Raw genomic sequence first — 26,703 nt, forward strand, 5'->3', positions numbered from 1 at the left:
CTATCGAACATTACTTCGATTTGAATATTTGAATGAATATTTAAATTCTCTTCTTGCAAATAACGTGTCTATGTATCTGTATGTATATGTATAATCTCTAGTAGTTAGTAGTAATCGCTTAGGAAAAACGTAAATGTGTCTCTCTAAATTATGAAATCGAAGTACATAACATATTGATTCATATACATCAATGTGAAGTGACAGTTGTTAAAATTCATTCAAACAGTGGCAATGAAATGAATAAAATAACGAAAAGCTGGGGATTCGTTCATACAGTAATTTCTAATTCATGCACGCTCCATGATATGTCATATTGTATGAAACATGAATTTCACATTGCACGGTGTAAATATTACCTTATATTATCATAAAGAATGACTTTACGATGCAATTGTATACTAACGTCGAAGATAATCGTGGTAGAAATTATAATATTGAAAATTCATGGCGAAGAGAAACCGCGGGGCGCCAGTACGCGGTATTACACGAATGTGAATCGGCAGTGCACGGCGCAGGCGCCGCGAAGCCGCGGCACGCCACGCCGCGGCGAACTCACTCGCGCACCGCATCGCACGCCACACACAACACATCAACTAATAACGTGCAAGCTTCGATTTGCTGTTACCGCGAGGGCCACGCGGTCGCCATAGGAAAGCAACAGCTCGTATTATCGTGGTGGTCGTATGTTGTGCGCGCGAAGGAAAGTGTGCCGTTCAGCAAAGCAAAAAGAAGGGGGACTGTTGTTCGCGAGCGTGGACAGAACTGACTTCGAGCCTAACCCAAAACAAACTCGCGAGTTTTCGCGCCGGTGTCTCGCGGCCAGTCTCGGTAGAGACAGAGACAGAGTGAAGTTGTCAAACGAAAGAATGGAGAAAGTAAAGTTTTAACGTTTCGCGCGATTCGATTTGAACGGACGCATGGAAAGTCGTGTTATGCCATCCTTAACCTCACACGTGAGATCATTGGAAGGACTATTACTGAACGAGATTGTCGTTAACGATCGTGCGATTGATACGTTAATAGTAAAAGCGAGATAAAAGAGCGGGAAAATCGAAGAGAGTGTAATAATCGCGGCAGACTGTCGTGACGAGAAATGACCGTGCAAGAGTTCAAACCTCGTGGCAGTGCGGCCGAAGAACAACAGCCGTCCGGTGATATTCTGTCACCGTCTAGCGAGCCACTGGACAACGACAAGGAGCAATCGGCCCAGGTCTGTTATCGTGGTGCGCCCCAGGATAGTGAAAATCTATTGGGACGAGTTTTAGCCGGTAAGCCCCCATATGCATTTTCGTGACTTGTATACGTGTTTCATCCGTTGAAAAAGGAAAAAAGAAATACAGCCTGAGGGTCAGCTGAAACGAAACGGATCGAAACGAAAGGGAGAGTAAAAATATTTTCCCGCTCGTTTACGACCGTTCGATTTCAAATCGATTATAGGGTCGTGTGCGTATGTTACGTAGAGTGTGTCCACCATGCACAACAGGGCTCGTAAAAACATTCTTAACCTAGCGTAGATCACGATTCAGGTAGGAAGGAATAGAGAAAGAGGCAGTTTCACTTTCCAACGGGGTTGGAATGTAGGTCGCGGGGCCCGGGACGAGGCTAGTTCGTTGCCCTCGGTCGGCGGCCTTCCACTCGGCGCTCTGGCAATTTTTCTCCCTCTCCGTCTCTTGGTTTCGTCGTCTCTCTCCCACCTGCGCGGCTCGATCTTCCCTCTCTTCCTTTTGCTCGTGGTTCTAGCCTAGATAGTGAGCCTCTCTAGTGGGGCTCCCACCCTAGAGTGTTCGCTGTTCTCCCTCTCTTCGGTACACACACGCACGCGTTTGTTCGTTCGTTCGCTCTCTCTCTCTCTCTCTCTCTCCCTCCCTCTCTCCCTCTCTCTCTCGCTCCTTCTGTCCCGTTCGAGCGCTTCCACGTATCCTCTCCTTTTCGCGTCGTGTTCGTCTCTCTCTCTCTGTTTGGCCTGAACTCGTGGTGAACTCGCCACGGCGTTGTATAGAGAAGCACAGAGAGTGAGTCGGTCGATCTCTTTCCCTCACGGCGGTCCGTAGAACAGGAAAGTAGGTCGGTGGGGCCTTGGCGTGAGGCTAGTTCGTTCACCCTGCCTGGCCCGTAACTGGGGCAAGATGAAATTAACCGAGCGGTCCGCCACCTCGCCCCACCGTCTCCTCTCGCCTTCTCCTACCTCCGTTCGGCAAGTAGAGTGAACTCCGCGACTCGTGTGGCCAATCGCCGGCGGGCCGGTTCAACAAACTCGAACTGGGTCTCCCTACCGACCCGTTCACCTCTATCTCTCTCGATCCTTCTCGATCTCTCTGTTCAACTCACGCGCCTTCCCTTCCCCACCAAGCGTAGAGTTTAGCTACTCGACCAACCTCCCCACCCACGGCTATCATCGAAGGTCACCAACACACTCGGCCTACCCGTTCGCCCTCTTGTTCTGCTCGCGTAAAACAGACCGATGTGCTTCTCATATACAGTTACACATCGCGAGCCGTTCATAAACGTTCGCCCACCTTTTGTTCTTCGCGGACTCCCCACATCGGTTTCTATTTTAGAACTTTGTTTCCTTTTTTGCTCCTTTTTCTCGGTTCTTTACTTTTGCTTTTTCGATAGAAGTTGCATTTGGGTGGAGAGGGGAGGGTTCAGAAGGCTGGAGAATTAAGTATTTGGAGCATTGCAAATGAGGGTGGAATTGGGCGAATCGTTCGGCAAAGGATTTGTGTACTTTGGGAGAGGAATTAATATTGGCGGTTGATTCCTTAAGAAGATTAGAATGTTATTCGGTTGAACGTAATAATGCTACTGTAATTAATGCATAACACGGACGAAGGAAACGAAACTGTTCTATGATGACATAAAACTATTGAGATATTTTACGTAATTAAATAACACGTTAAATAACAGTGTATCCTTCCATCGACTGTGAACATAAACGTGCGCGTAAACAGCCTTCGTAGATAAAGAGTTACCATACAACTAACTGTACCATCTGTACCTAATGTCCACGTATTCCGCGGCAGAGTTTTTCATCTCTTCGACTTTCATCGCTCTTCTTGTTCCAACTAACCTACTCGTCGAAACCTGTATAATTTCACCTATATCCATTCCTGAGCTTAATGTAGTCCACACATACCTGTCCGACACCTACGAAGAATTGCGTGAGTACGCGATTCGGGCAAGAGAGAAGGAGAAAGAGAGCTATGACAAGCGTACGTACAATACACGTTGGTACGTCACACGCACATTGTACGCACACAGGTCCGTTCAACCGGCTGAGAATTCTCTTCGTAAGCCCCGTTACGTAACCCCACGATAGTGAATTACGTATGGGCTACCTACTCACCAGCCTGTCCCTCTCTCTTCTCCTCTTTTTCTTTCTCGATTTCTTTTCTTTTCTCTGAGATCTCAACTGTCCCGCGGAGAAAGTACATTAACCAAGCTGCTGGACCGTGATCACTCTCGCCTGGGCGGCCATGTTGGAATGCTTTCACCGTTTCTCTGTTCCTGTGAGCCGCTGCATCCGCCGTTCGGAGCACTGACCTCCCTCAACGAGCGTAACTACGAGGTGGGTCGAGAATCGTGGCTCTCTCGATCGAGCTGTTCCGCTCGTTGCACTCCGAATTTTCACGAACAACACCCGCCACCCGTTCGCGCGAATGTTTCAGGCACTGCGACTTGTTCGCGCGAACATTCCAGGTATCGCGACCCGATCGTATAGAATGTGGCTTACTGCGACCGCTTCGAGTCGCGGAAGGGTATTTTCAGCGGCGGACGATTGACTCATGCTTTAATCCCTATCAGACTCCGCAGTCCTTTCCTTAGAAAGGATTATGTGATTTAGTTAGGGTGATTTTAATAGACGCATGGAGATACTGTAATAGGAACGGGCTTTTTCTTCAGGTAGATCCTTTGAAGTTGAAGGTTTATAGAGTTCCATGGAAAAATCTTGAGCTAAGCTTCGGTATTAACGGTGGAATTTCATTTACATATTTTTAACGGTGGTTCGCGTTCAACGAAGTGTACTCGATCGGTAAGAATTCATGTAATCGAGCAGTAACCAAACTTTCGTTCAAATGGTGGAGTTCATATAACCGTGTAAATGACTGACATAACGTAGTCAAAACACAAGATAGTAATCCTCTTTTCGAGGATCTCGAGATCTTGAAGTTACACTGATCCTTATTAAAAATTGCTGATCCCTGTAGGCCGAACTAGACAAGCACACAACTCCTAATCATCTTCTTGCTTAATTATCAACGACAGATACTCATTGTAACACCTAATTGTCTCTCTTACCAATACATCCTTAACAATACATCCAAATCACTCGAAGATTCCTCATATCCACCAAATACACCTCAGACTCGCATTCGGAAGCGCCGTGTTCCATCAATGACTCAGGGTTAGTGAATCGGGAGCAGTCGGTGAGCGTGGTGGAACGTATCCAGGAAAGCGCGAAGATCGGATAGCGTACTCTTCTTAAAGCTAAAACAGGAGGAAGGAAAGCTCGTTTCGACACCCGACAGCCGCGCGAACTCCATCGGGCATTTTTTAATTGCGCTCGTGCTGACGACTGGCTAACCTCAAAAGCAAGACACACGGGCAATGGCCTGGCCTCCTCCTGGTCCCCAGTGACCTCGATTGATGCGCTGTGTCCTCTCCCAGTCCACGATTACCCCTCTTCCCCACTTCTCCCGGTTCTCTAGCCCTCTTTTCCCTTCTGGTGGCTAGAGGAGCGTTGACTCGACATCGCCCAATCAGGGGCCGGTTCGTCGACTCTCTGAGCTGCTCTCGGGGTCGTTCTAATCTCGCAACGTCCCTACGCCACAAGCCAAACCGACGAGAAGCCCGATAAGAGTACGATCTCCCTTCTTCCTCTAATCTCTCTCTCGCGGCTCTCCTCTTTTTCTTTCGCCTCTTTATTTCTCGCGGCTCTTGGTTCACGCTGCGTGCGGGCCCGCGGAGCGAGCCGCTATCTTCGTCTACGAGCGTCATCCGTCTCGTTCCCGCTCGAACGTACACGCCAGCACGCCAAGGTGAACAACCTCGAACCGTGTCGCGGCTCTTATCGCCCCGCGAGCTTGGACCCTTATCGACGCGAGCGCGCGCTTCTTCTGCCGAAGTTCGCTGAACCGATCGCGAAAATTCTCTATGCTTCTACTCGCATGTACACCGTAACTCCACACTTTGTAGTATGATTGAAGTGAGAAAGATCAAGTAAGTGGCTCAAAGTAAGACGAAAATCAAGAATAGAAAAATTACGTTGATGCATCCAGTTTCGAAATCGTGATACTATTTGAAGGAATCGCAATGAATGTTTGATGCTTACTTAGCCTTTTCCGTTAACTCCATAATCCCAATCTTCACAATGTTCTTCTTACTTAAACCGTAAATAAGCGAAGCGTTGCTCGAAGTATCGAACAATGTTTCTCCACAAACATTCCGCTTATTTGAAAAAAGAACTGAAAAACCGAATAGTTTCGGTGCACTAACGTTGCGCTTATTTTAAAGATACATGAAAAATTCATAAAAAATTGCCATGAAATCCATACCAACCAATCTTCCATACACGGACCCTTCCAAACTTTCGCAAACCAGTCCATACGCGTTCCCACCATTCGAATTAACACAGTCACAGCCTTCAATCCTTTTAATACGCAAACAAATCAGCAATACCCAGCGATTCTCGCAATAGATCCGCTATTCCGTTCTAATTTGCGAGTTTCGAAAATTCCGGCGGCTTGCAACAGCGCCGCGTGTCCTTCGCCCGCTTCCATTCGCTAGAAACTTTCCAGCTCGGAAAGGACACCACCCGAGATGCATAATTTCGTTTCGCAGCGGCGGCTCGTAATTCGCGCTTTCACCACGTTGCCTAGATGAATAGACGTGTCCACGTCACGGCAGAAAACGTAATAGAGTCGAATGGTCAACGGCTGTATTGTGTCTAGCGTTTTTTATCAGCAGCTGAACGGTGACCGCCGATCGAGTCACGGTTCACCGGGAAGAAAGTAAGAGTGGTCCGACCAGGAAGTTGAGGCACTGGCGAAGGCGGTCTGTCCGGATGCCGATGAAAGGGAAGGCCGGTGGTTTCTCTCTCTCTACCAGGCTTGATCTTGTTTCTCGGCAGTTTCGTACGTGGTCGTGACTTTCTCTCCGCTCCTTCGTTCTCGAGGGTGGAATTTTCTTTGTTCGGATGCTTGTCTCGATGATGTAACTGTGTACGTGGGTATTTCTTTCTTTTTCTTCAGTCTTGTTTATTTTTCGAAAGTTATAACGATTGATGGAATTTTGGGATTGATAGAAGAGAGTGAAGTTTAAGAATTTAGCTCTTGAGAATGGAGTTTTCTTTGTTCTGATGCTTGTCTCGGCAATGTAACTGCGTATCTCTTTCTTTCTCTTCAGTTTTGTTTATTTTTTGTTAATTTGATTGACGAAAATTTGATAAAGGAGAGTGAAGTTTAAGAATTTTCTGACCATTTCTTCGCTCTCGAGGATAGAATTTTCTTCTTTGTTTCGTGACAGTCTCGATGGAATAAAGTTGAGCGGGTATTTAATTTGTTCTCTTCCTTTTTGTCTAGTTTTCGGTTTAGTATTAAAGTTGATAGTCGATGACATTTTGCGATTGATAGGGGAGGATAGAGTTCAGTCAGCGTAGATTTCGTAGTTGGGATGATCGGTATGCTGACGACATGGAGATGTTCTAGGTAAAATTAGAGGGAAGTGGCGAGATTCACAAGGGGGATTTGAAGATCTATTAAAGCAAGTTAGAGCGGTGCAAGAGCTGGAACCTAAAATTGGAACGGATAGAGCAGTGTAGTTGCGTGAATTGGTGGGGTTATGAACAGGCAAAATCATTTTCATACATCCGTATCCTTTCGTATCCATAAATCATCAGCTAATACTAACAAATTTTCCTCCAATTTGTTGGTAAAAGGTTTTATTTCAAACTTAACCAAACATTTCTACACTTCAAATTACCCATTCAACTCGTGGCATTAAAATAACAAAAAGGAACCGCTTCCAACTATTCAAACTCACGTTATACCACGATCTTTTCCATAAATCAGAATACCTGAAATCTCCGAAATGTTCGATGCCATCGAGCCAGGAGAACCATCGCGTTTCTATGGAACGTGATTCCGCTGAAGATTGCTCCGAATCGAGGCGAATCGAATCGAGCGTAAACCAAGGGGCAAAAAGAAACAGATCGTAGACGATTCCGCGCGTTTCACGGAAATTCAAGCAAGCTTCACGACTGTTCGCACAGTCAACCCCCGGAAACTCGGTTGAGAATCAGGCTACGGACGACGGGAGGCGAGATGGGATTGTGGGCGGTGTGTGGGTGGAAGGAGAGGACAGAGGGTAGCAGCCCCGAGGGCAACGAACTCTGACCCACCAGCCAGCCCTGGTATTGCTACCCCTTCCCCTGGACCGGCTGTTAAGTATAGCATTTCCACCAACCTGTCGCCCCTTGCTACAGATATTATATCTACACCGTAACCACCCCCTCCTCTTAGCCACGACCTCTTGCCCCTCTCGAAAGCACGGTAATTTTGTTCTGTTACCGCTTTATCGCTGCAGCTGCACGCTGAGCCACCGTTTAGCTGGCTGTTGCTGTTGTTTTCGTTCTTCTTCCTTCTTATGTAACGCGTTTCTACTTACAATTAGTTGCGAAGACGAAGACTATTCTCTTCACCGTTCAGTTCACGTAGATCAGATTGCGACGCAGTATGGAAAATTTTATCCATTTCTGTCTACATTTATGCGAGATAATAGTTTTTAAGAATGTACTGGAGCGAAATTTTAGTTGGTGTCATTTTCTTTTTTTTTTTTTTTTTCTAATTAGTACCAACTGTTGTCCATTGACTCTACTTATCCCACTGTGAATTTTTATTATACGAATGAAAAATTACAATTAATTTAAAGAATTAGTGAACTCCTGTTACACGAATTTCGATGCATTCAGATGAATGCAATTCTACGGTACATCGAAGAAGCATGCTCCTAAACGATCCTCGTCTAACGTGTTCGTAGTAGTGATATATAGGTATACGTGTCTGATGCGTTCGCAGTAGATATATACGTGTCTGACGCGCACAGAAAATTCTACTGTAGCACTGTGACTACCGCTGACGCGATACTAGCGTCATACGAGTATCAACTACTAGTGCATAATATATACACATTTATTCATTTATTACTGTTATCATTTTGCTTTTCAAATAGCCAAAGTTACTGAATTTTTCTATAAATGATAATGATAGATTAATACTAATAACTACTATTACTACTACTACTATTAATAATAACAATAACTAATAATTAACAATAGTAATAATAAATATTAATAAACTGAATCAAATTTCGTTTATTCGTGACATAAAAATTATATTTAAAACTCGAAAGGATGGCTCGTCTTAATGTTATCAAAGTTTCGCCTTAGAGCTTAGCAAAAGACGCGTGTCTTTTGCAAATGTGGGAAGCCAGAATAGAGACGGACCACTCTCTTCGGGAGTAATCACGAAAAGTAGAGTAATCGCGGTCCCGATTGAATTTCTCCGCGACGCGGAAATGCGTCGAGCATTGTTCCTTTGCCGTCCTTGCGGCTTGTTTTGCCCCTTTGAGCTCAGGGCAGAGCCTTTCACCTGGCATCGCGAATATGGCACGCGGCAAGACGGACTACGCAACTTGCATCTTTTAGAGAAGAATCGAAAAGACGAGGACTTTAAGAGCCATGTTGTAATGAGGATTGTTGGTGGTTTTGGATCAAAGAACGAAAGCAGATCGTTTCTAAGACGACGTTTGATGTTAGCCTGTTTTTGAAGTCCATATCATTTGTGTCTATCTAAATGTCCTCGATACTCGTATCCTTTGTACTAGTTAAAGCAAAAAGTTCGTAGATTATTTGTTGCAAGAAATTGTACAAATTTGTTGTAAAAATTGGTGTTATGTAACATTTTTGTTCCAATACGATACAATAATACAGCAGTATCTAGTAATAACCCAGTAAACAGAGTACGAACTTTTCACGGAATTAATATACGCTTTTAGCAAAAGATTAACATATTTTGTCATATTAAAAACTGTAGCAGAAAATGTACATAATTCATGTGTTAAGTTGATCGAGAAGCTCTGTTGATACGCTTTCAGGGATTACGTATTTGGGGATTATTTGGGACATTTTCGTAATCACGCTAATTGGAACAACCGTACGTTCAAATTTTCTAGATACAAATTATAAAGGAACTTTATTTCTTCATGTTTATTATAATCGCCTGTCTACACGCTCTGTCTAATAACTTCCATGTCTTTCCTAAAGTTAATACATTCACCGTAACGATATTATCCTTAACACCTACTCTACCTATTCGCCTATCAACTTCACCACCACCAACCCTCCCCGCAAACCTCAACGCACCTGCCAGAAAACCAATTTCCAAAATCTCTCTCGTCCACCAATCTCACCCTTTGCATATCCAGGCACGTGCTGTGCGTTTCAACGAAACGTTAGCCGCATGGTGGAGTCGCGTGCCTAGTTCTCACAAAGATGCACTTCGATAAAAGCGATCTTCCTAGCGATCCGGCAATTATCGTAATTCAGTCCGGTACGTACGGCGGTGGACCGACGGAGATACGAAAGGCTCGGTGGTGGGGGCGTACGCGGCGGGAAAAAGCGGCGCGCTTTTCCACCCGGCAGTTGCATACCGCGCCACGTGGTGGGGGTAGGGTGGAACGGCCTCAATAACGTAAATTATCCCGCCAAACGTAGGCGGACCGTATATATCCGTGTCGAGTGGCCCCCGCGAAAATAGCAGAACCATGGACCGTCCGAAAGAGGAGGCGAGGACGAGTGCGAGTAGGAGAATCGACGGAGCTAGCGAGGTGGGGAGAGCAGAGAGTTGACAGTGGCGGGGATATGGCAGGTAGCGGTGGTGGGGGCAAGAGAAAGAGAGATCCGCTGGCCTAGTTAGGGTGAGTGCCACCCTCGTCGGTCAACGACCTCGCGACCTCGACGCTCGCAATCCGAGCGACTCCTCGGCCACCCCTCCAACCCCTTGCCACCCTTCCTCCCCACTCTACCCTACAAGCGCGTCGCCACGACCGACACCGACGAGCGTCACTTTCCGCGCGCATTTTCCTCGGCCTGATTAGACCACTGGGAACACGTTTCCTACCTCGATAATTCAACCTTTTCTGAAATCAGCGCGCCTCGTGTGCGATATACGAATGACGATAGTGCGCAGGAGTGGAGGGGGATCCTGAGAGCTTTCTCCCTTGCATCCCCTTTCTTTTTTACGTTCTGTCTTTTTAGGTTGTCGCGGAAGGAATGTTTATGGGATATGCGTAGAGATTTTTAGTTTCAGAGCTGAATTGGAGCTTCTAACCTATTAGTAAGGCTAATTTTAATTAAATTTAAAATTAATGGTGGTTATGGTTTCGTGGCGATTTTACACGGCCAATTTACGTTTGATTCTGAGTTTTGCTATCGCGGTTGCGAAATGGAATTCGAAAGATCCGACGTGTCGGATTTCCTTTTTCTTTGCTGATTCTTTTTTCATCTAGGTTTTACAATTTTGGTTAGACCTTGTTGACGTAGAAATTTAAGTACTTAAGACACTATGACACGAAGTACGTTTTTTGTCAAGTTATGGAAATTTTTGTTGCGTCTTTTGTCCCTTAAGTTATTCTGATATTTTTCCAGCATTTTTATTCTACCTCAAAAAAATATGAGAAAGTATAAAAGAAGGAAAGTAGGTTCTCCTATTTATTTCTAACGTTACGTGTACACAACTTTTGTTTCATCGCTTGATTCTTGATGTCAACATAACGCGACTTGTATTGGACGAAATTCAATTTTAGTTCATAATTTAGCTTTCGTTCATAAAATGAAAGTAATAAGTAGGTAATTCTAATTGCAGTTACTTTACAAAATTATAAAATGGAGAATCAAAGATATCCCTACTCCGTTCTATGATTTCGTTCGATACAACGCATTGAGCAATTAATTAGAAGAACGAAACGCCCAATATGGCGTGTTTAGTTCTGATTCATTTGAATTCTATGCCACGCTCATATATCATTCCACGCAAATTTCCAATGCGTACTTTCATTTTCGACTTCTCGCCTGCATTCTCTACGAGGCAGAGCATAGTTCGCTGAAACGTGCCTTATGTGCAATCTTTATTCACCAAACAGAGGATCCGGATTCCACGGGCGCGCTCGCGAACGTGGCAGAAATTCGTCGATACGCCAAAAAGAAACGCATGAAAGAAACATTACGAAAGCTTGACCGAAGAAACGCGCACGCAGGTAATTCGAAGGAAGAGAAAGCAATTAAACCGTTTCACTATCGCTGGGACCTCCTAGTTGAGCAATATTTCACCAGTCGTTGCTCGACATTTTTCTTCTCTCTGTTCTCGAAGTTGGGTTCGCCAGTAAAAAAAAAAAAAAAAAAAAAAGACGACATCGTTTGTAACTTACTGGGAAAAAAGTAACTGAAAAAAGATAAGAAGGAAAAAAAAGGGTTGGTAAAAAGTACGTTCCAGTAACTTCCAAATTAGGGGGACGCTAGAACAGCGTCCGTTTCGAGTAAAAAAACGCAAAATATTTTATTGCTTTTTCTGCTCGTCACGTTTTTCCTTAATCCCCCTCATGGGATAGTTTGGTTAAAATGTTTTAGGATGGAAGGAACCTTAAGAAAAAAATAGAGGACTTCTAATCCTTTGACTGTTTTTACGCGTTTACGAGCCCGGAGGACCGTGTTGTTTACGAGAGAATTGTCGAAAGAAATTGACTTTGCGACACCGTGATACTTTTTAAACCCGTTAGTGCCTCGAGAAACCTTCACCCCTTCCTTTTTACCGACCGATATTACCACGCACGACGAACCCTCGGCTTTTTAGGGTTATAGTTACAGTTAAGGTCTCGCAGAAAATGCAATCGTTTTGGATTTTTTTACCATTAACGAAAGGATTCCCCAGGACAACCCTTCCGTCTCGTAAATCATTGATTTTTCCTTTCGACGCTGGGGAAGACATATTGCGACGCGACTTGTTTCTTTGGAATTCGGTATCTTTTCACTGTCCGGCGAATTTTTATCGCCGTCACCATAAAAAAAAGACACGAAAATAAATGACACGTGCGGTAATAAAGTTTGTTTGCGCGTCAAATTCTTTCTAAAAGGAATTTTTGTTATTTAAAATAAATTTAGACATTGTATCAACAGTGATTTATTATCCTTCTGCAAACTCATCTCCTCTATAAAGCTTGCTCATAATTTCAAGGATATTACTTGTCGCAGCGAATATCGTTTTAAATATCGTTTGTTTTAACAACTGTACATCGGTCCGTCTTATCTTCTAGCCATTTTATACCAAAGGAGTTACTTTTTTTAATCATAGAATCACGTCAAAAGGAAAATGATTAACAAAAATACTTATCGTTAGCCCACGGATATTTATGGAAATTTACATTTTTATGAGCACACTTGAAGAAACGGTATCCAAGCAGAGATTCCAACTATTAAATATTATAAGGAACATTTTACTTTCAATATTTGATATATTTTTGCATATTATGTACAGTTTGTGCAGTTTTGCACGTCTAAATTCTGTATAAATAGCTACGCAAACATCCGCAATCTATTTATCATCTTTTTTCCCCGCGATCTTCGTATCAAATCTAGACCAACAAGTTAAAAATTCAATGAATCACCGTAACGTTGCCCTCGGACGATCAATAATATCGTCAATATTTCAAGGTACTCAACGAAAATGTAGTTTCTCAATAAATATTGACATATCGTTACATATCGAACGTCCGATGACTCCCTAAAAGAATGTCGAACGATTCCTCAAAGAAACCCAGCGTAGACCCACGTCGTCCAGGTTTACGTACGATTGCCGTAACGTAAACTGTCCCCGTTCCCCATTCACGAGGTTGCTGAAACAGTAACGCAGTGGCGCGCGAACGAACGATAACGGCTAGTTAAGCGCCTCGTGATTGCAGTCTGATAACGGGATATATCAGGGTGAACGAACCATTGCAGAGAATAAGGGGACGTCCTTGGATCGCGACTCGACCATAATTAATAACAATCTCGCGGCGCGATCGGTGCAACTGCGAAACACGCACGCACGCTTGCGCAATAAAATCGCGACAGTTCGCGCGCGCCAGTTACAAAAGCTCGCGCGCGTCAGGTTTAACGCACGCGGCCGCCGTGGAAAGTGTGCGAAACGGCATTGCGACTTTCACATTCGTTGTCGAGGCCGTTAATTTACTTTCTACGTCATGGTTGCAGCAGCATGCGACTTACGGCGCGCAGCTTTCCTTCCGACGATCGAGGAAGATCCTGAGCGATGCGGTGTTCACGTTCTCCGGTGATCCACTTTTGGCGCCAGTGCTCTACGTTATATACGTATAAGGCGAAACGGTGAACCACGGCTGATGGATCGAGAGATTTTGCATAGAGTTTTAACGGCATTTGAGACTTTGGATAGTTGGGATTTATGGCTTACCAGCTTGGACATTTTCTATTTTTGAATATTCAGATTCGTAAACTTTCGGTTGTCGAGTGTTTCGAGATTTCGAATTTTTTAATCTTTGAAATTTCGACTTTCGAAACTCTCGATCTTTCGATACTTTCGAATTTCCTAGCTATCACATTGCGTTGTAAATAAAATTCTAATTTTCCCTTTCGATTCACTTCGAGACTAGGATCCTAGGTATTTCGGTAAATAAAGAATGATGATTTAAAAGCATCAGAAATACTTGTAAACATTCTCTCAGCAAGAGCATCCACGTACTTTCAGTTTCTTTTCGCCAGAAGTTCCTTCTCGATATAACCTCTCCACTTCAAATAAACGTAACCTCCCGCTATAATTTAAAAGCTCCTATTTTCTCCTTCGAAAGCACACAATTGCCGCAATCGCTACTGCCGAACCTCTTAATCCTCCATCGATCTGAGCATACACCGAAACGACTATAAACCTGTTATCAGAGCTCGACAGAAAGGCGATCCAGCTTCGAGTAATCTGGAAGGTAAACGTGTAACAGCCATTGATTACGATAATGAACAGGCACGTGTAAAATGTCACTATAGACGAGGAAAAATTCCCTGGTTACACGTATAGAAGTAAAAAAAAAAAGGAAAAGAATGGACGAACATAGGAGCGAGGCGGTATCGCAGAACCGTTTATTCTCGTTTGATGTCGACGAACCACTTGCTGCTCGGATTCCGGCTTCGAAGGACGCGGTCGTCGATCCGCGACGAAGTCGTCGCGATCGACCGAGAAATCGCCGATCAACGCGATTTTTTCGCGTTGCGTCTCGTTATTTGTCGTCCTGCCGCTCGTCGATCGCGCAATATGCAAATGCGATTACCGCCTAACGGTTAATCACCGATGTAACTAACGTGCTGTAAATTGCGAACAAGACACGCTACACGATCATTCTATTTTTTTCTTCATTTTGTTCTTTCCCTTTTTATATCCTTCGTACATTCCTCATCTTTTTTCTCAATCGGATTTCTTTTAAATCTTTCATCTGATCCGTATGTCGTTGCTTATCACTTTGTAAATCGAACGAGCAATCGTCATTAATTAAAGACTCGATAGAGAGATCGATTATTCTTCCTTTCACCAGGCTGGTTAGTTTTTGCTCGTTGTTTGATCCAGAGATAGGGCGTCGCGCTCGTGGATGTGATTTACGTCCAGTTCTCTGGATTCGTTCAGTCACCAGATCCTGATTATTTCGTTCCGCGGTTCAGATTATGAGTATTGATAATTATTTGCATGAAACGTGCCTTTTCGAAGTTCTATAATAATCGTTGATGGTTCTTTTTACGCTTTCTACGTCAAATTAATGTATTTGATGGTCCAGAAAATTCATAACGTCTTCGATAAGTCTAAAGTTCTACTGTACTTTATTGCAACAGGAATATACATACAAAGACAGTATTATCGGATAAATTGCGATCCGCAATTGCAACTACGCCTAGTGGAGGTACTTATTTTAAGAAGTCGAAAGGAATCTTGGCTAATTTAGCTGTATGCCTTTTTATCGCGTTTATTTCCGAATCGAAGAAGCAGTGGAGGAAATCTGACTCACTCGAAGTCGATTCGAGTGACGAATCACGCTTCCCCGAAATAAACCGGGATGTCATGTTCTACCCGATGCCAAAGGACGAAGGGTCATCCTATTAGTCTCAGGAGTGCCGTTGGCCTGTCCTTTTCTTTTGTACACGTGGTTGACCTGCGAGAGATCAACCCTCGTTACTTTATGTCCAGATTTTACTTCCTCCATCGAAACACGTTCGGACGTATACAGTTAGGATACGGTAGAAAACGTTTATTTGGGCATTAAACATGGTAAAAGTGATAGGAAGGTTTTTATGGAATTGGCCGTTTCGTTGGCTGTTAGGAGAAACAATTTTTTTTTTAACCCCGTCCTTCTTTTCATTTCAATATATAAAGGGCAATATCAAAGAAACAAATGAATGTTCTAAAAATTATAACCATCATTATTTTGCTTCATATACCTTTAAAGGTTCTATCGTAACCGATTTACATATTTTTCATTAGCTTTTTATTTACCTTTGCATTTCTTCGCACCTCTACCAGCAGCTTACTGCAATTGCATTCTTCTCTCCTTCTATAGTGTCATACGTAAAATATTAAAAAGTTTCTTTAATATATTTGCCGCCGTCAACATTCGGCTATTTCTCCTTCATATCTTTTTCTCATTAGCAAAACTTTCATTTCATATGATAATAATAATACGTATTTCATTTCAACATACTCTTCACTGTCTCGTTTCTCTTCTTAAATCTTTCTATTTGAAACGCGCAAATTTAAAAGAACGGACTAAAAACACTACGAACGAGAATTTAACGATAACTGAAATCGTTAAATCGGTATACAGCTCGAATATTAAGCAAGAAATTGAAAGCCAAACGCGAGGAAACTATTATCAAAGTGCTAATTGGAACCAATAAAACCGGCAAAAAGATAGAAAAATTACGAAAGAATCGTATCGTTAAGTGCAACCTAGTTTAGCCGATTAAAGAAAGATTCACGAATCTCGGAGCAGGTTCGATAGGATTTTTCGAGGCGAAATAAATACCTAGTTCCCCGTAGAAGAATTCCCCGGTGGCTACGATTGCTATCGACGGTTACGCGAGAATCCATTGCGTTTCGATGGCTGGAAGATGGGTGGAGGATGGCGAATAACACCGCGATAAAAGTAACGAGGAAATCGGCTTATATTAAATTTCCCCGCTTTACAAGACAGATATCTTGGCGTGTAATAAAGATACCGGGGCTAGCTGTTTCCACCGTTCGACCCCAGAAATCCCCGGGGTCGCCGGTATATCGGGTCGCGAGGCCAACGAACTCGCCACGATCCCTAACCCGGTCAACCGCGACACAGATCCGACGTAGCAACCCTCTAACCCCCTGTTCCCTGTTTATGCGTTAGCGTAACATCGATTTCGCCGAATTAGAACACGCGTGAAGCGATGGCATTTCAAAAATTGCTCACCCATGGTCTTTGCCTCGCGTCGTTTCACCTTTTTTTACCTTTTAGATTTTCCTTGTTTCTCTGTTCCTGCCGCGCAATTTCAAACGATAATTGGTAGCTGATTTAATTTTGTTTTAATTTAATTTTGATGTTAATTATTGATGTAGTAATTACAACGTTAATTTTCATTTATTTTGTACGATGGATATTATATTTTATTGAGAGATGGTAGAATGTCGTTGTTCGTTGGTTTAACCGGTGCTTTGTATTTTTGAGGGTTCGTTTGGGTGGTTGCTTTTATTGTTATTACGCTGCTATAGTATTTTATTGAAACGTCATTTTTGGAGATTATCGCGCTACATATCTGATGAATATAATCCCTGTATGTTTTTAATTTTATCTTCTGCATTTTATAGAATGTCATTTACTTATTACGCGAACAAGTAACTTCGCCGCTGTACATCATTTTTTATAATTTGCAGTAAAGTTATTGGATTTTCACTTGAATGAGTATTTGCAATTATATAGTTAGGAAAACGTCTATTCTTTCTGAAAATTGCGTAGATTCTACAAGGAAACGGATATGGCAACGTTATCGTTATACGATGTAAACCATGCAACAGGCAAGTCAGAGGTGACAGCATTTTCCAAACTACATACTGTTCTACTATTGGCAATATTCCACGGACTTTCACAGAAAACCATTTCTTCTCTCTTCACATGAAAGCTTCCATTAAATAGAGATTTAGCTCTGGAAAGGTTCAGAGGAACCTTCCCAGAAAACATACTAAAAGAAAACAGAGAAAGCAGAAAAGAAACATAAACATCTTACGATCCTTTTCAATCTGTTAAGCGATACTGACCAGATCTCAAGATAAATAAAAAAGGAAACAATTGATACTTGTAATATTCCCACTTTCCTTCAATTCTATCTATAAAATCTATAAAATTTACCAGGGTCGTTTCTAAGCAAATCTTCTCATACGCCAGATAAGTCAACCTTAAATTTCTAAAATTAACAATTTTTCAGTAACTTAATAACTCATTTATGTACCTAATCCCCATTTCCACCGTAAAAATAATGCATCTCTCAAAATCTCTTCTCTTCCATTCGTCTTTATCAATTGCCATCGATCTATATCGACCATCCATCTTCCCCAACAACGTGCTTGATACCAAACCCATTTCCATACAGATTAGAAGATTTACGTACGGGTTACGGACGCCTTTGGTCAAATGATCGGTCGGTTAGTGGATTAACATTCACCGCTGGCAGAAACACTGTTTTCACCTTGCACAATCGGGGCGCGCGTGCATTCGGTCAGTGGAATCGGTCAGGCCGCGATAGTTTCATCGTGGCTCGCGTATTATGCAACAATTTCATTAATGCGGTGCAAGCTAAGGGTCTACGACCCGGCTATGGCCAGGAATAGCATAAGCCACGGCGTTGAGGACGGATAAAATAAGTACATATATACGAGACGAAGGAAAAATGGAAGGAAAAGAATAAGTATGAACGACGAAGCACTGGCCATTCGCGGGGGCTTTCTCTGTTCGCCGGTCTGCATGTGCCTTCGTTATCCGCCGATCGATCTGCCATTTCGCTCGAGCGTAACTCGCACACCCTCGATTCGTGCACTCGTTTCGCCTTCCGTCCCTTGCGTAACGCCGCGCGCGTGATTGCGTGCTGCACCGGCTTGCACACGATGCACTCTACCTGCCTGTTTAAATGGCACTGTCCAAGGAATTCAATCTCCTTTCGAGCTTCGCTCCGCTCTCTAAAGGAATTTCGATAGATCGAAGATTCGTTAAGACGTTGGCTGCCACGCGAATTCTCTATATTTTGCCCTGCGAGCCGCAATTGGTCGAAATATGCTACTACATCGTAGATGACATGTAACTGTATTGCGATTTCTGTACTTTTTCTTCGACAATGATTTCCTTCCCTTTCTTTCCTTCTCTTTTCTTTTCTATTTTGAAACGAAATGCAGAAACGATGATCACCGCGGCAAACAACGTGTTTAATCTGTTGATCGAGGAAGACGAGGCCAATTCGTCGTTGGAATTTTCAAACTTCTGGATTATGTTTATGGATTTATTTGTGGATTTTCTGTATCTTAAAACGCGTCCTTTTATCTCTGCGGGAAACAAATCGCATCGTTTTTAGGTTTCCATGTATCGAAGCGATCTGCTTGAAATTGACTTGTTTTTTATCGAATTGACAGGTTTTCCACGTAATAGTTTGTTTCTTTCAGAGTGACTTAATGGCAGAGTAGCAAAATGGATATAACTGTAATTAGTTTGTCTTTATTGCGGTCTAATTTCCTAGTTATAGAAGTTGATAGGGTTAAAGGGAAGTTGAAGTTACCGGTAAAAACACGTCTTCTTCGTATACCTTTTTGTGCTTGGCGTTATTGCTTCCCTAGCCCCTTGCTTTATGACTCTTACCGTGGGTACTGTGACGTCAACGCTAGATATTTACTGCACTAACGTCGGCTCTAAAGCAAAACATCGGTGTATTGTACACAATTCACGTCCGGTAGTCCGCGGTCTCGTAATTTGGAATTAAAATCAGAATTAAAGTTCCAGCTAAATATCCGCTGAATTTTTCGTCGCGCAAGAAATTGAACGACAAAGAAATTAACCAAGTGTTCTTCTTACGTAACGTCTGGAAAGGATCCTGTCGAAAGCATAGCTGAGACGTATTCACGGAGATTCGAGAAAGTTGCTTTTTCGCTCTGCTAGTTTTGACAGTTGTAGCTAACTTTAAAGTACACAGAATTTTGTAAGCTGCGAATTTATAAATATTTCCATGGTTGAATCATATACTAACTCGTTCGATCGAGGCCACGTTATTTTACCAAGCAAGTACTTAGGTACGTTCCAAGTATCGAACGAATGCTTTCTATTGCTTAGCGCAATTTTGTAAATGTACACCGCCAATTTGTAGAACTTTTCAAGATGTCCAGTCGTTCTATATCACGTCCACTTAAGAAATGTGCAATACATCGTTGTGCAAGCCGTTTGTTTTGTAAGGTACATTATGAAAAAAAGGAAGTTTCCATGTTTAAAATACTTGGTTCTGCGTAACGTTCTCGCTTCTGGAAAAATTACTCAAGATTTAGTAGGAAGATGAGGAAAATATTAAAGCGCGAACGAGAAATTATAGATACGAAGGGGAACAAATATGCTCGAAGAAATTCCTTAAACGATACTTTGCGAAATTTATAAAATGCTTATCCGCTGAGATTCACAAGATTCAGCAGCTCGGTGAAAAAGTGATACAAGTACATACTTTTCAAACAACTAAGACGAATACAAAATGGATATAATAAGTATCGGAAGATAGAAAACTATCTGCAAGACTTTATTTCCAAGACTTCACGGCTGATTCAACAACCGATCCCAAAAATACAAACTGCAAACTTTCAGTTTAACGAACGACGACCATCGATCAGAAGACAAATCGATTCTCTTCGCTTCCTTGGGGAAAACAATTCTTTCGACGAAAGAAATAACTTCGTCTCTATTCTGAAAGATAAACTTCGTCAAATCGCGTGATCTTTCGGCCACAAATTTTTACCTGCAAATTTCCAACTTGACAGTTAAACGACATCGATCAAAAACTGATCAATTATCTCTTTTTTTCTTTACAAAAACGATTCTATCATTGAGAGATCGGCAAAAATAGTTTGAAACTAACACAGAGTGTTCAATTCTTATCGTACATTCGATCATATGCAGTTAGATCCAGAAGAATTTTTCAGTCGATTGGAAAAGGGTCGCGCGAGAAAGAGGAGACCGAAACGTGGCTCGAGGCGTCCTGTAACCATGAAGTTTACAACACAGAGAAACAAGCCGCGGTGCTTTCACTTTCCGAGAGGCAGCAACCGATTGACATCATCATCGTGCTCCGCGTGTTGTCGTTTCATCGTGTCCCGGTTTGCCTCCGTGGATCCGTTCGACTTCCGGCAAACTGGCCGATTTCGCAATCGAATTTATTTCGTCGTCCGGCACTTGATGCAATTCAGCCGGCGAATCAAATCGACTTAAACGGTTCAATTAACCGGCTCATTTGTCCAGTCGTCCTGTTCAACCATGGTGTCCCTTCGTCGTCGTGCTATTCGATCGAATCGTTTTCGTTCCAACTTTATTCGCGACTCGGACGTTATTCCGTGGATTGTCTAATCCGGAGGATATTTAGGTGAGAGTTCTAGATCGAGGGGAATTTAAACGGAAATTAGAGAATTTACAGGGAGTTGGAATGAAAATTGGAGAATTCCAGCGAATATAGAACAGCGGCTCTTCGTGTTTAAATATAGTCAAATAGAGAGTATCGTGGATTTCTCGAGGTATTTGATCGAATATCGTCGAATTTCTACACGATCATCGTGAATGATCCTTAAATCTAGGTAAGCAGAGAAGAGTCGACTCGGACGTTAACAGATTTGGAAAAACTTCGCTCGAATTGCATCGAATCTAAGGAAAATAAATTAACCTTGAAAGTCTATGCGAACTTTCGTTTGATATTGTAGTCCTGTAATAATAATCATTCTGCTGCTCGTTTAGTATTGGACAATGCTTGATAAACCATGTACTTGGATTTGTTCGATTTTAATCGTTGTTTAATCGAAATCAGTAATTTCAGGAAGATTATGACCTTCGCTGTGGAATCTTGCGAATTCCATAAAGCTCGAAGTAACACCGAATCGCAGAAAGTTTCATTCCGATTACGTCGAATCAGCAAAAACTAGAACGAAGATCATAGGATTCTGAAACAAACAACGTCTATATATAGCTTAACCTAAGCACCAAGGTATTAAAGGAAGATTAGACCAAAGGTCGTTAAGATGAACAGAACTTACGGCGAAGTCTGTCCCGAGTGTGCAAGTCGTACCTAATAGAGAGACTCAGGTGGTCGAATATCTGGCGGGTCTGTTTCAATAATAAACGATGGTTCGACTAGCGAAATATCAGCGGTGGAGGCGGTTTTAAGGTCGCGCGTACCGAATTTCGGCCGGTGAAGATTAAAGGTGCGTTGACATCGTTACGTCAACGCGGTTAAATTGGTCGGGTCGTGGCGCGCGTTGCGGAAACTAACGCGTGCACGAGGCCTTATGTAAACCCTGCTTACTAACTTACATAAATTCGCTCCTGTGGCGAAACTCATGTGCTCTACTAAAGAGCGAGAGAAAGAGCAAAAGAAAATCACGAACGCAAGGACCTGCTTCGCAATACCAAAAAATGGCTAGCAGAAAATTGTAATGAGCGCAGGACAAGTTTTGATATTTGCTCGATAAATTAGTCCAATATTATTTCATACATGGTACGTATATTTTTGCGCATCGTTATCATATAACGTTATTAACAACCTTGTAATTGGCACGACATTAAACTCGAATTACAGGAAACGTAAATAAGGAAATGAAAGAAAGAGTCACGTCCTCGTAGCGAGTCCTCGAGTTACCATTTCCTTCGCGAATTTCCTCCCCCCGTGACACGTGTTAATCATCCCGGAGACTGCACCGGTGGTTGAAAAGCCTACGTCGAAAGAGATCCAGATACGGAGACGCGTCGGGGTAGCGGGGAAGAAAAGTGGAAGAAAAAAGATTGCAATGGTAAATCGAGGTCGTTCGCCGCTCCACTTTTCCGGCGTCGATATTAAAAATTAGCGCGGCCCTCAGTGTCCCGTAGCGATCAAAACGGAGCGAGCGGAAGATGGTTGGTGAAACTTTCTTCTTCTTTGTATGTAGGAAAGTAAGAGAGGCGAAGAACGAGGCGACGTGCAGATGTGCCACACCGTGATTTTTCCAATTTTCCTCGTGCACGCACACGCGTGTGTCGCTCGATCAAAGAGAAAGGACGCGGATTTACTGGTCTTCGTCGTATAGTCTTTCTCTGTTCCTCTTGGCTTTGCGAAACGTTCCATCCTCGTCTTGCCAACACGATGGTCTTTCTCGATCTTTCCGCGCGGACGCATGCGTCAGTGATCTCTCAAGGCCTTCGCGCATTAACGCCGAGTGCTGTTTGCTTCGTCCCACTTTCCTTAGCGCCCGGTCAACGACCCGGCGGGTAGGTGAGTTTCCAAGGTGCACCAACACGTACTCCCGTCTCTTGATTCTATTCCATCCAAGAATACATCGGCGCCGCGCGCGCAGTGTCTCTCAAGCTGCGCTTCGACGTTTCGCCCTCGCCAACACCTCGTCGCACCCCTGTTCGTTACACGCAGGGATGAGAGCTTTCTATGTATACTTGCTGACAAACAGCTCCGCGCCAAGTGGCTTGGGATTTTTCGCTTGGGTCAGGGTTGGAGGAACGATTTTGTGCAATTCGTTATGCAGGTGTCAAGAGAGAGGATTATTTGAATAGAGAGAAAGGTGAAATGTCGATCTTTAATTCAAGTTTGTCGATGAGAGTCGTTTAAGGTGTAATTACGATCCCCAGGCATTTTTCTGAGCAATTATATTGTATAAAATGTAGATGTTCTAGAGAGTGGAATTTTGAATCTGGGTTGGTTTAATGGAAGTTGAAGAAAATTTGGAATAGTTCGTGTAAGAAGGTATTATGTGCTTGTAACGGACGAATGAGCGCGAGAAGATAGACAAAACAGAATTTTACACAACGAAATGGATAAATAAAATAGAATAGGTAAAATAAGATACCGTGTAATTCAAATCTCTTCCAAATCAGATTGATAAAACAAAATGCTGAATTATTTACGAAATAATAATCTTTAATATATCTTCTAACTGAACATCACAGTGTCGCGATTCTCAATTCTGACTCTCATTTAACATTTATCGCTTCTACCCAAAAGTCTCTTTCTAAATTCTATCGCCTCCTTCATTTAATTAATTAATTTCGCGCTTTGTTAAATTTTGTTCCTATTGCAACCTAGAAGAGCGAATTTTGACGAAAAAAGAAAAGTGTCATAAAGCGTCATGGAAAAAAGTGGATTAAGTGACGCGTTAGCGATAGCACAGCTAAGGTTCATAAATTTGCGGGTGTATTTGCACGCGAAAGCAATCGCCAAACAGTTCTAACGCGCTCCGCGACGAGGCGCCACTGTCCTTTCGCGAATCCCAAGCCGCGAGTCGGTACGACAGGAAATTCGCGACTCGTGGGTCGGTATCGTGACGTGCAAATTCCCCCCGATAACATTATCACCTAATAGATAGCAGAAGGACCAATTTCGGCCCGCCACCATTAGCGGGAATTTTGAACGGAGGGTAGAACGGTAAACAGGAGGTTGAAGGCAGATTTCAGGTAGCCGAGGAAAGGGTCAGGTACGAAGGGTGAACTAGGGAAACCGAATAAAGGTTCAGATCTCGTAAACCGTCGAATGACCCTCGTTCGCAGGCTTATTTCCAACTCCATGATAGGGATTTTGTGAAATTCACATAATCAGGGCAGCGGTTTAGGCAGAGACTCTTTTCATGCGCATGTATTGTTTCAATAATTGCAACAATACGTAGTTTTTACTGATTCATTTTATTTATTTGATTAGTGAGTAAGCAAAAAGTACTTATATCGATAATGTCAGAGATATATTTTGTTTTATTTGTAGAAACGAAACAGTTGACATAAAAATCCTTAACGGACTAGTAAGATAAATATAAGAAACTTCAATATAAGGAACCTTTAAAAATAATGTTTTCTCTTCTCGTCTAAGATCGAACTCTAATGAGAAAGAATTGGAGAAATGATCGTCTGCATTGTAAACGCGTTATCGGTAAATTTCACTTCGTATGAGACGCGTCTATTCCTGGACGATTGGTGTCGTGTGGCCCACTTGTAAGTACGCGGGTAATATAAAGGTAAGTACGATGTTCAATTGTACGCGATGGCTGACAGTGTAGCGGAAATACTGGAACAAAAGTGACGTGTTTATCAATCAGATAAAAGCCTTTCAATAAAATCGGACTAAGCATCCTCGTTTATTTATTAATGGCTTCGATTCTTTCCTAACCGTTCATTCGTTTCCAATTACTAATATGGTATAATGTTTTTCTGTTATAGGTAAGTGAAAATCTTCGCTTTCTTCGCTGCTAGCTGTGCCACACTTGGTTGTAAGTAATTTTCAAATCAATCGCAGATTAAACTAGTCTACGTTTGGTCGTCATAAACATAGATTGGTATATGTCGATATACACTCGTTCAACAACAACCGAAATACGTAAAAATCGCTAAAAAAGAAAAAATATCATAAATATTGCTACAGATCAAAGACAAGTTTCAAAAACTATTTACAATTTCACATACAGTATTCTATCAAAATTCTGCGCTTCGTTTTATAACTGGACACTATGTTACTATTATCACTACAAATCCCCACGTAGAAGAGTTATTCCCCTTAGAAAAATTTCGATGTCGAAATAACAACACGAGTTATATAATAATCGTACTGGAAACGTACACAGCCTATCATAAACTCAAAGAAAAACGTCATAAAATGCTTGAACTCCGCGTCCGACTCCCCTCTATCTTTACCACTCTCGATGTCGCGCCGCGTCGAATTCCGCGCCGATAAAGCCAGTCACCTGTGACAACACGAGTGCACGGGTTTGAAAAAATAGCCAGCGCTGTAAATATCTAGCCGCGTCTCCCGTCGCAGTTTCAACCCCCCAGTTGGTTACAACTAAAACAGTAAAACAACCGGATGGTAAAAGTGTCCCGGCGCAAACACGACCCGCGTGCGTCATCGCAGTCCTACGCAAAGGAAGCGCGGGCACAAAAGAGCACCGGAGATATCCGCGAAAGACAGAAGGGTCACTCGTTGGGCCGGAGATCGCGTGGGTATAACGGTGGCGCGTGCGCGGAACCCCCGCAGCTCTCAGCTCTCACCCTCTCGATCAACCCCACCACCCCATTCATGGACATCAACCCTGGAGAGTACGCGGTGCGCCTACCATTGTGGCACACCGACAGTGTCCGACACGTTGTCATTAGTGCGACACGGGTATGTCAGCGAACGTGGCGAGCGACGATCCACCCGAAATCGGGATCGTCGATCACACCATGAACAACGGCGGCCCTCTCTATCCCATAGAGGTGTGCGAGGCCACCATCGCGGTCAACGAGACGCAGAATCCCGAGAGTCGTCATCAACGCGTCAAAGGTTCGTTCCTCCCTTTATTTTCTCCTTTCTCTCTGTGTTTTCCACAGGAAACATGAACTTGAATTCGGCTGTGATTCATATTCGTCGTTACGTTCGTCGTGTTGTGACGCTTCGTTGTACTGGTTCTTTGTTATGGCTTGTTGTTTGTTTATTGACAATGGGGTGGGGTGAGTGGGTGGGGGGGTGGGTTGAAGGTTACGTATGGTGATTCGAGGATGAGATTTACTCGTGTGACAGACCACCTGTGAAACACGATATATTTTAATTGAATCGTTTCGTGGTTGCGCCTGATTGCGTATGTTTTTCGGTGCTAGGGGGAGTTAGGTGACAGATGTGATAGGGTAGGGGTTGCGTGATGGGACAGGATGGTTCAAGATGATTGCATGCTGTACGATGAAGTTATTTTTGCTCGGTGTGGAATTATGCTCCGCGCAGGTTCGTGATATTTCGTGCTACGTAATCAGGATATCAGCATATCTGTTGAAGAAACCTCTTGGATTAGATATGTTTTCGTATATCTGTTTAGTAATGTGTGCTAGTTACATAGAAAATTTGTACGCTGATTTCCGGAAATCTTCTGGGAATAAGTTTCTTAAAGGGGATGCTTTATTCGAGACGTCTCTTTAATCAGCAGCTGTAGAATCAGTTCTCCCTTTAGTAACGAACCTTATCGCTCATCCTCGTTCTATATCATCAAATACTACGGCATTTTCTTTGAAATAACGTCAACTACGTTAAAATAACATCAATTACGATCAACAAACACGCTTTCTTTCATAAATGAGTTAGTTACGACACTTTTTAGACGAAGCTGTAACTCCTAAGTGTCTATGAGTATATGAAGAATGGAGAGAAGGATCTAAGTAGAAATTGCATTGCATCATAAACTATGCTTCGGTTATTCCCGGGTTTGTTCTCGCGTATGCAGCTACCTCTCTTTCGCCGGGAAAAGCTTTGACACTGAAGCGTATCGATTTTTCCTCGAGCGGGGCTCACGTGCTCATTGACATTGACATTGCCCGCTACCACGGCCAGCCTACCTGCCACCTAGTGTCCACGAACCG

At 43.0% G+C, this 26,703-nt stretch overlaps 1 protein-coding gene and 1 long non-coding RNA gene across 2 annotated transcripts; one reads left to right on the plus strand and one right to left on the minus strand.

Annotated features, from left to right (window-relative positions):
* Positions 1-798: 798 nt before the first annotated feature.
* LOC122572323 lies at positions 799-17,206 on the plus strand. The gene is made up of 2 exons (XM_043737175.1): positions 799-1,268; positions 17,086-17,206. Exons 1-2 carry the CDS (start codon positions 1,094-1,096, stop codon positions 17,130-17,132), a joined length of 222 nt encoding a protein of 73 aa, XP_043593110.1. The 5' UTR covers positions 799-1,093; the 3' UTR covers positions 17,133-17,206.
* A 7,031-nt stretch (positions 17,207-24,237) lies between these two features.
* Positions 24,238-25,211, minus strand: LOC122572324. Its single transcript, XR_006318434.1, has 3 exons — positions 24,784-25,211; positions 24,491-24,707; positions 24,238-24,388 (listed from the first exon to the last, which is right to left on the minus strand). It is a non-coding gene; the product is annotated as an uncharacterized LOC122572324 (long non-coding RNA).
* Positions 25,212-26,703: the final 1,492 nt, after the last annotated feature.

This window comes from Bombus pyrosoma, linkage group LG11 (genome assembly GCF_014825855.1).
Source record: "Bombus pyrosoma isolate SC7728 linkage group LG11, ASM1482585v1, whole genome shotgun sequence".
NCBI classification, from domain to species: domain Eukaryota; kingdom Metazoa; phylum Arthropoda; class Insecta; order Hymenoptera; family Apidae; genus Bombus; species Bombus pyrosoma.

Coding starts and splice junctions, on each gene's coding strand:
- LOC122572323 (XM_043737175.1), top strand. CDS start 1,094: ATGACCGTGCAAGAGTTCAAACCTCGTGGCAGTGCGGCCGAAGAACAA. Junction 1,269..17,085: donor ATTGGGACGAGTTTTAGCCG/GTAAGCCCCCAT, acceptor AAAATTGCGTAG/ATTCTACAAGGAAACGGATA.